Below are 11,503 nucleotides of genomic sequence, written 5' to 3'. Positions count from 1 at the left end.
ACCCCACACCCCAAGCCGCGAGACTCACCGTGGGGTTCTTGAAGAACTCGTATTTTGCGTAATTCTTCCGGAATAAAAATTTGCTTTCGCTTGCCATGGTGCCCTCCACCTGCGCCACCAGCTCATGGTCTTCCAAGCACCGCTCTGCGGAGGAAAAGTGCCACGTGGTGAGAGAGCCCTCAGGACATCTTCACAGCCAGTTGCAAACCTGGGTGACTTTCTGTTCTTTAAACATCGCAAAGGAGGATGGGGTCAACAGCTCAGGTGAACTGAAATCTCTCTTTAACGCGTTACCAAAGGCATCAGGGGTCTTGGAGGAGGAATTCAGGTCAGCCCTTAATTTTACATTATGTCTCAGTTTGGCAGCAATGAAGCATCAAGACTGAGTGATTCTGCCTTTAAATGAAGGACTTTCAGCTCTTGGAAAGAAGACAGACGGTAAAATTTGGGAAAACACCCAAAAATAAAGAACGGTGGGAGGGCTCTGAGCAAAGAGGGTGTCCAGGCAGGTGGGGAAGGGCTTTTCCACGAAAGTCGGTTGCCTGAAAGGGCGTCGGGGAGCAGAACAGGGGAGGCGGCCGGGCGACAACGGCACACATCCGTCTGGAAGCCGGATGCACCCCAGGGCTGTCCTCACAGCCCGGTTGTGTTGTTGGGAAGGAAACACACACTGGATTGCACTCGTGCAAACGTGCTCACACGCACGCACACGCATGCACAGGCTTCAGTGCATCACCCTGGGAGGCATTTCCCGCACATTCTGAACAGCCTGGTTCCACGTGGAGCACGAGGTCCTGGACTCGGCTCTGCTCTGCTTTGATGGTGTGACCCCCCCCCCGCCCCCCGCCGCCACCGTGTCTCCTCAAAGCTGCTGTCCCGGGGCCACGGGGAACCAGGCTGGTCACACAGCGGGGTGAACCACAGCAGCAAACCCATGGCAGTCTCCACGTGCGAGCTGACGCCCAAGGGTAGGGGAGGAGATGCTACGGAAGGGGCCCAACAGGGCCCCGTCGGCCCTTCGCAGCCCCCGCCTCTCTGCGCGCAGCCCCGCCTCCCTGCGCACAGCCCCGCCCCCCTGCGCTCAGTCCCCGACCCCCTGAGCGCAGCCCCCGCCTCCCTGAGCTCAGCCCCCGCCTTCCTGCGCGCAGCCCCCGCCCCCCTGCGCGCAGCCCCGCCTCCCTGCGCGCAGCTCCCGCCCCCCTGCGCGCAGCCCCGCCTCCCTGAGCTCAGCCCCCCGCCCTCCTGCGGGCAGCCCCGCCTCCCTGAGCTCAGCCCCCGCCTTCCTGCGCGCAGCCCCCGCCCTCCTGCGCGCAGCCCCGCCTCCCTGAGCTCAGCCCCCGCCTCCCTGCGCGCAGCCCCCGCCCCACTGCGCGCAGCCCCGCCTCCCTGCGCGCAGCCCCCAACCCCTGCGCGCAGCCGGCGCTGGATCCCTAGAAAGTCTCCCCTCAAAGGAGGGACGAAGCGTGGAGCGACAGTTTCCAAGTCAAAGCCATCTCAGGACGCGGGAGAATCCGGGTCCACAAAGGTCCCCGCCACCGGGGCGCTGGTGTGACTCGGGCCACGGCCGTGCACAGAGCACACCCAACCTAGGTTTTGATGCACCAAGGATGGTTCCTCGGTGCAGACGTATTTAAAGCCCGGATTTGCCAAGGATTTCCCGTGATGGGCGGCAAACGCACGCACCCGAGGGAGGGCCAGACTTGGCAGCCCCAGTGAACCCAGCCCAGGCCCACTGGTCCCCGGCTGCAGAGAAGAACCTGCGGCAGGTCCGATGGCTGCACCGGCTTCCAGCACTGGGGCCGGCCCAACGCCACTCACTGCAAACCAAACCCTGGCTTCTCCCCGGACTTTCAATCAGAGAAAGTATCTCTGTACTTACAGGGAAGAAACCAAATGCAACCTGGTAACCTGTTGATGTTCAGCTTCGAGAATGAACATTTTTTTTGCAGGTAAAATGAGGAAAAATAAAAGGCGGGGGGGTGGCCTGCATCTTGGAAATCATTGCTCATCTCCGCGTGTGACAAGGTTTGATACTGTTAAGGACGTTGTATCTGAGCTGCAAGGAAATGCTCAATTTCTGAGGCTAAACACGGACTATGACGCGGTCAGATGGGGCCCACTCATCCTCCCGCTGGCGGGGGCCTAAGGGAACCGCCTGCCTTACAGCTACGTGAGCGTGGACCCCCCTCTGGCCGGAGCCACCGGCCTGGGGAAGGTGCAGGTGTCCAGCAGCATCCGCGACATGCAACCTACAACTTGAAAGCGGCTTTCCATGGGGAGAGTCAGTGACAGGGTCCTGGGTCCTGCTTCCCCCAGGACTGGGCGTCTGACCGCCGGATGCTGGGTGATAACTGAGGAATAGGGTTTTCCCCTGAGTGACAGCTTAACTGATTTTTAAAAAACCCTAAATGATGCGTCTGGATCCCAAACAAACCAAAAAAACCAAACAGGCAGGGAAGGTCCAGGGATGGATGCAGCGAGCGCTCTGGGCACGAAGGGAGGTGTCCATGGGCGTGGACCCCGCAGGAGGGCGTGACTCGGTGGGTCCAAACCCTGCAGCGTCGGGGGGGGGGGGGAAGCTTTGAGAAGCCAAGCACCAGGGAAACGTGCCCCCCATCAGCTCACGAGAAAGGAGCTGGCGGTGGAAAGTGAGCAAGGATCTCCGAAGGGGATCTCACGCCTGTGGTTCAGCTTTTTGCCAAACTTTGATCCAAAAGTTCTTTTTTATTTTTTTCATCATTTGACTTCTCCCTTTTCCACTTGGTTTTATAAAAAGAAAATGTACTAGAGGGGAGTACATTAACCCATCTGTGAATAAGAGAAAGAATAAAAAATCAAACACAGGAATGTCATATCGCTAGGGGCACCGCGTGTGCCCAACCATTTTTTTTTTCCTACTCCCTCGGAATAATTTGTTCTTCCCGTGGTGGGTCATTTCCCAAGTTTTAAAGAACATAAAATCTCTTTCTCTACCAGGAATCAAAGGTCTGCCACGAGAAATACGCAAACCAAAACTTCTCAAGAGGTGTGCATGTGAAAATTTCCTGTGCATTCGCACCCGTTTCCAACGCTAAGGTTGTAAGAGTAACTTCACGCGTTAAAATCTCCGCACACGTTTCTTTCATGGTCCCTCTCAGCCTAAAAGGGCTGTCAGGTGTCTGAATGGGATTCCAACAAGATTCATTATATTTGGGTCCCACTATGCAGTTATGCTCTTAGGATTACGTCTGTATCTATGTGTGTGTGCATGGGTGTGCACGTGTGTGCATGTGCAAACGGCAGGGTTCCAACTACTGTTTAATTTCCAAATGACTCGTGTGTCAGCAGACGCTTTTGGTGGCTCTGCCGGACCACTGGGGTCCATCCCTTCATGCACGTCCCCAGCTGGAGCCTGCCCGCCGGTGTCCACAGAACAGCGATGCTACCAGCTGCTCTGTGACTGGACAGCAAGAGTGCTACCGAGTGCAATGACTTTTCCAGACCCAGAGGCTCCCTCTGAACGTAGTAATTTTTCTAAAAAGATGATGAGGGAAACTGTAAACTATGGGAACAAGTTTGCCGCCTCGCTCCTCTGTGCTTGGGGACATGGAAGAAAACAGCCATCGATTGGAGGAAGTTCTGGTTTTAAATGTGTGCCTGTGATTTTTCTGAGCACCTGCACTTCCTCCAAGAGGAATTTAAACGAGAGTCTGAAAAGCTTCTCTACCTGAAGCAGACCATGCGAGCAAAATGAAGAAACAAAAAAACCTGAGTTCTGCAAATAGTACGTATTAATACAAAATATCATCTCGCTTTCTCACCACACACACACAGACACACTGTATCTCTTTCTCCCTCTCTGTGAAAACATTAGGAACCACTCAGAGACATCGAGTAAAACTCAAGGGTCCGTGAGCTTGCTTCCACGGCAAGCGTGGATTCCCGGGGCTCTCCCTGTGCCCTCCTGCAGACTGTCACTGCGACCCCCCAGCATTGATGCCACAGTGGGGCCCCGGGGCCCCTCCAGGTTGCCCTCCCCAGACCAGAGATGTGCAGCAAGCCGGCTTCTGCTAAATCAGAGGGACCCTTCCTCCTGCGTCTGACCTTTGGGAATTACCGCTCCAGCCATCCAACAGAAGATTCTGGAAGCAGCAGAGGGGAGCACGCAGGAGAGGGCAGGCGGGATTTTAGAAGAGAGAGAACAGGCAGAGGCGTGGAGGACGACACAGGGACCGCTGCCACACGGGCTGGCACCCCGGGCGGCTCCCTACCTAACCCCAGGTGCGGGTGGCACTCCACCAGAGCCCAGCTGTTGTCGTCCACGCAGTGGCTTCGGTACACCAGCCACTGGCACAGGTCCCGGGCCGTCGTGTCCGCGAGAATCTCCACCACCCTGCTCGTGCCGTCCTCGCTGAAGACTCTGACATCCTGCAACACAAGGAGGGCGCCTGCACGTGAACGGAAGCCAAGTCGGACAGGACACTCAGGGACGGCGGCGCTCCAACCCACGGACGGCTGTCCCTCCAGGCAGGTGATGCCTGCCGGCGTCAGGGCTGCAGGGCCAGCCCGTGTCCACTCTGCCCCCGGCCCCGGTCCCCTCGGATGGTGCAGAGCACGGACAGTGACAGCTCGATGTTCTTAACACGCCCGGGACACCCCGGGGACCTCGTGGCCCGAGTTGAGCTTGCGAGCCGCTTCCCCACGGAATGTCTGAGGAGGCAGCAGAATTCAAGTGATGCTGGTGGCCTTGGGAACCAGCTGAACCGATGGTAAAAACAAAGCCACAGAGGAAGGTGGGATTTTAGGACAAAGGGAGAAGGCAGAAGTGTGGAGGACAACACAGAGACTGTGGCTACCCTGGCGGGGACACTGCAGGGACATAACTGTCACTGACTGCGCCTGGCCTCCCTTCCCCGGGTCTGGGGTGCAGCGGTCAGCACCCACTGCCTCCTCCTGCCCCCCGCCACCTGTGTCTTCCTCACTGAGGCTTAGGAATAAGATGAGGGAAATTAACTTGAATACGTGGAAATACAAAATACTAAAAAGATGGGCGTCGTAAAAACAGTCCCAACATTTTTGGGCCCTTCTCCCTGCAAAATCACGCGCAAGCTTCGCTTCCCAGGGCTGTGCAAAGCCATTGCATGTGAGCGGCTCCCAGGCAAGCCAGGCAGAGACCCAGAGGGTCAGAAAGAAACTGCCCAGCTACTGAAGCGACCGGGGTGTGACCTTTAAGGGAAAACGAGATGCTTAAAAAAAAAAAATCTTACCTCCACGGCATGGAAAAAGCAGTCAGAGGAACAAGACGGCGTTTTAAGTCAAGATGGCCTCTGGGAAGGGAGTTTGTCCCCAGCCCTTCCCACCGTCCCTGGCAGGCAGGCCCCGCTCCGGGCGCTGACCCACCGGGGGCTGGCTGTGGGGACCGAGCCCGGGGACAGGCTGTCTCCCGGCAGCAGGGAAGCGGCTGCCAGTCTGTCCTGGGCTCGGTCCCCTAGGTAGTAAATCAAGCCATGCCGGGCGGATCAATTAGGTCCCTCCCCAGGATGCAACTGCTCCCTGATGCCGGTGCCCCCTGCCCGACAGCACAGCGCTCAGACCGACACCCTCCAGCAAAACCCCTGCCCGTTCCCCCCATGGCAGCCAACTGCCAGGCAGGAGGCTCAGGGCCTGAGCACGTGTGCTCTCTGAATCCAGGGCTGTCTGCCAAACCGCTCCAAAATCTTTCTCCCTGCAAGTCAGGGGCAAGCGTGGAGCTGGGGCTGTCCGTGGCCCGGGTGTCAGCTGGTCCTGAAGCACTGGCTCCAGCTCCCTCGCTCTCTGTCCCTTTTCTCTGAATGTTTATCTCCAGGACAGACTCTGAGTGTTTATTTCCACCGCAAGGAGTCCGGGAGTGAAGTCCTCTGGGAAAGGCATCTTCCCACAAGGGCCGTCTCCACCGTCCCCCAGCTCCTGGCCCTGAGGAGTTCGAGCTCACTCGGCTGGAGGGGAGGCAGGACCAGCCTGGGGGACAGCGCCGTATGGCTGGGCAGGGCCACCGTCCCCACCTGCCACCTCTCAGCCAGCCCGCAACCCCAGAGGGATACCCGGGCGGCTGGATCAGGACTGAGGGACCCGCTTACAACTCACATTCATTTTTAAAGAAATCCACTCCTGTCTTTTCCAGAACTTACATCTCACTCACTCAAAGTCACCCTACTTCCAAACAAGTCAAATATTCAAACACAGCTGATGTGTTTGGGTCTACGAAAATAACGTTTAATTTCAACAGCGAAACTATGTCTCTGGTCTACAGGTTAAAAACTTTTTCAAGGCAAACGCATGAACGTAAAAGAAAAACGAATTTAGAAATTATGAATGAGTTCATACAATTGCTAGTTGCATTTTCGCATTTCCCACCCCGTCTTCTGCACCCATGTCAGATGCAGCCACGCAGACCAGTGTATTCCTAACGGGCCTCTTTCCCCAAGTTTCCCGGTGAGCTGACATGGGATGACAATGAATGATCTGGTCTCCGGAAAATTTAAACGATGGTGAAATGCATTTCCCTCCCCCACCCCGTCTTTTCCTGCCCCCAGGCAGCTGTGGCACCAGTTTTTAAATCCTTTTCAGCACCTGATTCTTTAAACACTCTCCTCGCGTGCCTGAGGCTCCCAGGCTGGGCCCCTCAAAGAGCTATGATAGTCGGAGCATTAAAATCTACGCTGTGCTTTGTCCTAAGGCCACGTCTGTGGCGTTCAGATTCCTGCAGCCGGCAGCTGGGAACTCCAGATGAGTGCATCCATGGTGAACACTTATGCACAAAGGACGATGCTGGAACAGCCAGCGCCGCTAAACCCAGCAGCTCTCCAATTTTTTTTTTCAATTGACGTACGTATAGTCAGTTACAATGTGTCAGTTACAATGTGTCAATGTCTGGTGCACAGCATCGGGTCTCCGTCATACACACACATAGATTCCGTGTCTCCGTCACACACACACATACATAGATTACTTTTCACATTCTTTTTCCATTATAGGTGACTGCAAGAAATTGAACATAGTTCCCTGTGCTGTACAGAAGGATCTCGTGGTTTATCTGTTTTATATATAGTGGTTAGTATCTGCAGATCTCCATCTAGAATCTTCTAGAATGCCAGCAGTTCTGCAAGGAGCATTTTGCACTGTGCCCCCTGCCCCTTCAGTCAGCACCTGGGCGGTGCTGGGGTCCACCCTGGAAGCAGGTACAGGGTTTGTATCTTCAGTGCATCAGGTCTGGGCCGTCTAGCGAGGGCGGGATGCAGAACCAAGAGGGCCTGGGGGATCCGAGTGGGGGTCTGCTCTGACTTAGGTCTTCATTGCTGTCCGATCTACATCTTAGGTCCCGAGCTCTCTCGGTCGTGTTTCACTGTGTTTCTCAAAGTGAGGATGGAGGCGGCGCTTTTCAGGAACTCCCTCCTGATGCTCCTGTAAGCAGCGCAGGTCAACCCTGCCAACTGGACACAGATATAGTGGATTTTTATTATCGGTTTTCGGTGTAACGTATCTGGACAATACATAAGGGACAAAGGAAGAAACGTGACAACCACAGACAGTTCCCAGCTTCACTGTCACAAGTCCAGAGCATGCCCTTCCAGGGTTCTCCACACATGTCTTCATAAATAGACACACTGACGTGACCAGGGTCAGAGTGCAGACACAGTTCTGCAGTCGGGCTGCGATGCTTCACGTTACACCGTAGACGTTTAGTGGGTCGTGACATTTGATGCTTTAGGGCCTGTGAAATGTGCCTTCGCACGGCTGCCTTGAATGTGACATTGTCCGATGCTGTCCAGTCAACGGCTTCTAGGCGTCCATGCTTATCAGTCCCACCTCTATGCCTGAGTCTCAGTGTGTGGGTCTAATTACATCCTTGGGACAAACTGCTTGATGTCAAGCTTTCTTCAAGTACGTCTCTAATAAGGGGAACGTTTCCAAGAACGTCCATGTGTTGACGACCGGGTGTTTGGCAGAAAACATACTATTCCTTAAAAGGGCATTTGTTGAGACAGTGGACGGGTGAGCCAGGCCAATGAGCACCCCCAAACAGCAGCTCCCCACTTAGCAAGCAGCGCTCTGAGCAGCCCCCTCTCCCTGGGTGTCCCCGTGTCCCCCACTGCGCACTCCCCACCCCTAAACTGCCTAAAGGCATCAATTATGGAGAGAATTTCTGGATCAAGAGTCAGAGAACAGACCGCAGAGCCTACCGGCCCAGGATTCAATCCCCCGTTCGCCACTGACATCGTTAATCCCAAAACAGAGGGACTATCACACAGGCTGACGGCGAGGGGGACCCAGAGAAACGCACGGAAGTGCCCGTCACAGAGTGCATGCTCAGTAAGGGGTCATTCCACACAGACTGGCTTGTCTCCTCCTCCTGGGGGGGAATCTTCACACCTAAAAGATGACCTTCCCCGTGAGCTCCAGGGCCGAGACGCCCCCCACGCCAACACCGCATCAACCAGAAAGAGGGCGTGCAGGCACAGCGCTCCACCCCGGGCTTTACACTGTTTCCGGTCCAGTTGTTGAAAATCCTGGAATTAGAAGAGTTTGCTTTGTATTTAAAGATGCTGACGGCCACAGTGAGAGGCAGGGATGGTCCGTGAGACCAGGAAGACGCCCCGTGACGCCCCGTCTGTCCACCCTGGGAGGGGCGGGGGCTGTGGGGCGCCCTCTGCCCACAGCAGGGTTGAGCAGATAATCTCTCAGAGGCCTGGTAACTCGGGTCCACCTCCAGATCTGCTGGGGGCAGGCGGCAGCTTTTGGTGGCAGGTCCCCCTGCAGCGTGAACACAGGGGCCGGGTCTTTCCAGCGCGATCACAGCCTTCGTGGGGAGCGAACTCCAGGAGCCAAGCCCCCTTCCTGGGGCAGCCGTGTCTCTCAAGGGAACTCACCGCCAGAGGCTTGCAAATTTGCTGTGTAAACGCAATTCCTAGTTGATTTTTTTTAACGCTATGAAGGAATTAGATGTAATCATATTAGCAGGCCTGGTGTAAAAAAAACAATCACAATCGTTTACAGAAACATACTAAACTATTTACAGATGAATTATCTGACGGCTGGGATTTGGGTCAAAACAACATACAGGGGGAACTGACGGGGGTGTGACATGGTGGTGGAGCGCGGGGAGGCACACGGGGTTCAGCACCCTCTTCTGTCTGGTTTTGTGTAGGTTCCAAAGTCTTCAGGATAAAGCCTTGTCAGCTTTGTGCTGCTGGAAGAAATAAAGCAGATTTTAAGACTTTTCCTGCCTCATTTGGTTGAAGAATGGAAACCACCTTTCTCTCCTTCATCGTGAAATTCAATGGCGAGGGCAGGTCTCCTGCACATCCTCCCTGGTTCCTAGTGGGAACCGGGGAGGGGGTGGATTCTGACCCCGAGGGACGCGTGGCAATGTCCAAGACGTCGCTGCACGTCACAGCCGGTGCGTATGTGGCGGGCACCACCGTGTTCCAGTGGGCAGAGGCCACAGACGCCGCCAGACCCCCACGGTGCACAGGCCGGCCCCCGCGGAGGACCACTCACTCCCAGGTGTCCCTGACGCCGACTGCAGGGCAAGGGGAGCCTCGTGCTAAGGAGCAAGCCAGTCCCTGGTGAGGACGTGCCACAGGGACACGGGAACCGGCCTGAAACTGGCTTCCTTCCACCAGCCCCACCGGACAGGTGAGCATCAGAACCATTAATGGCAGTGCTGACGGTAAGCCAAGGGGTAACGTAATCACCAGGGTGCCCTTGCTGGTAAACACACAGACGCAGGCGTGAGTCCCTGGGAGAGACGGGGCGCTCCTCCTCACGGCCACAGGCCACCAGGGCGGAGGGCACAGCTCAGCGGTGAAGTGCGTGCCCAGCATGCACAGGGTCCCGGGTCCAGTCCCCAGCACCTCCGTCAGAAGTGAAGACATAAAGGAATAAATACCGAATTACCTCCCCCCACTATATATACACACACACACACACACACACACAGATTTTTTAAAAATAAAGAAATAAAGAAATAAATACTGAATTACCTCCCCCCACTATATACATATATATATATATATATACACAGACATTTTTTTAAAAATAAGGAATAAAGAAATAAATACCGAATTACCTCCCTCCACTATATATATATATACAGAAAAATTTTTTAAAAATAAATAAAGAAATAAAAACCAAATTACCACCCTCCACTATATATATATACATATACACAAGTTTTTAAAAAATAAATACCAAATTACCTCCCCCCACTATATATACGCACACACACACACACACAGATTTTTTAAAAATAAAGAAATAAAGAAATAAATACTGAATTACCTCCCTTCACTATATATATATATATATACAAATTTTTTTCAAATAAAGGAATAAACAAATAAGTGTGGAATTACCTCCTCCCACTATATTGATATATATATACGCAAATTTTTTAAAAATAAAGAAATAAAGAAATTAATACCGAATTACCTCCCGCACTATATATATATATATACACAGCAATTTAAACAAAATAAATAAATACCAAATTACCTCCCCCCACTATATATGTATACACACACACAGATTTTTTAAAAATAAAGAAAGAAATACAGGATTACCTCCCCTCACTATACACACACACACACACACACACACACACACACACACACACGCACACACATATATATATATATATACACAATTTTTTAAAAAATAAAATAAACAAGTAAATACAGAATTACCTCCTCCCACTATATATATATATATATACAGAAATTTAAAAAAAAATAAAGAAATAAATACCAAATTACCTCCCCCCACTATATATATATACAAATTTTTTAAAGATAAAGAAATACCGAATTACCTCCCCCCACTATATATATATACAAGTTTTTAAAACATAAATAAAGAAATACCAAATTACCTCCCCCACTGTATATATGTATATATATATAATATACAAATTTTAAAAAAATGAATACCTAATTACCTTCTCCCCTGTATATACATAAGTTTTTAAAAGGTGAACTCGAAGGCAGCCAGTCAGTGCAGAACGACAGTCTGGCGCAGTGACAAGCACCAGACAGGAGTCATCCGCGTGGGACAAAGCCAGACAACGGAAGCCGGAGGGAGAGAAACCCACTCACGTGGTTTCAAGTTACCTTCCCTTAAATTGCTTCTGACAGTTTATGTCCGAAAGGGGGCATATGTACACCTACGTATATCTCCCCTCTTTTTTAAAAACTAAAAAAAAAATTTTTTTTTAATGGAGGGGCTGGGGATGGAACCCAGGACCTCACGCATGCTGAGCACACGCTCCACCCCTGAGCTGCACCCTCCCCTGACTCCCTTAAATTACCACCCTTTCCTCTGTAACTCTACAGTGGAGAAACAGCAGACAGGAGGCATTATACCACGGTCAGTGTAACCGGACAAACCGGCGTCACAGGTGCCCCGAGCTCCTGCCCGGGGACGGGCACCGCCTGCCTGGGGTCTCCCCACCACGTCCGAACTGCGGGAGTCCCCAGGAAACACCCCG

General features: G+C 53.1%; 1 protein-coding gene across 6 annotated transcripts in view; it reads right to left on the bottom strand.

The window, feature by feature from the left end:
- The window catches only part of GRB10 (growth factor receptor bound protein 10), a 116,705-nt gene that overhangs the window by 28,255 nt on the left and 76,947 nt on the right, over positions 1-11,503 (bottom strand). For all 6 annotated transcript variants that reach the window (XM_064482346.1, XM_064482345.1, XM_031444999.2 and 3 more), the window contains 2 exons: positions 4,251-4,407; positions 29-144 (listed from right to left, as the gene is read on the bottom strand). In XM_064482346.1, the coding sequence (XP_064338416.1) occupies positions 29-144; positions 4,251-4,407 (273 nt within the window). The remainder of the gene's footprint in view (positions 1-28; positions 145-4,250; positions 4,408-11,503) is intronic.

This window comes from Camelus dromedarius, chromosome 35 (assembly GCF_036321535.1).
Source record: "Camelus dromedarius isolate mCamDro1 chromosome 35, mCamDro1.pat, whole genome shotgun sequence".
Taxonomy (NCBI): domain Eukaryota; kingdom Metazoa; phylum Chordata; class Mammalia; order Artiodactyla; family Camelidae; genus Camelus; species Camelus dromedarius.
Note: the sequence above shows the minus strand (reverse complement) of the source record. Positions and strands in the feature narration are given on the sequence as shown.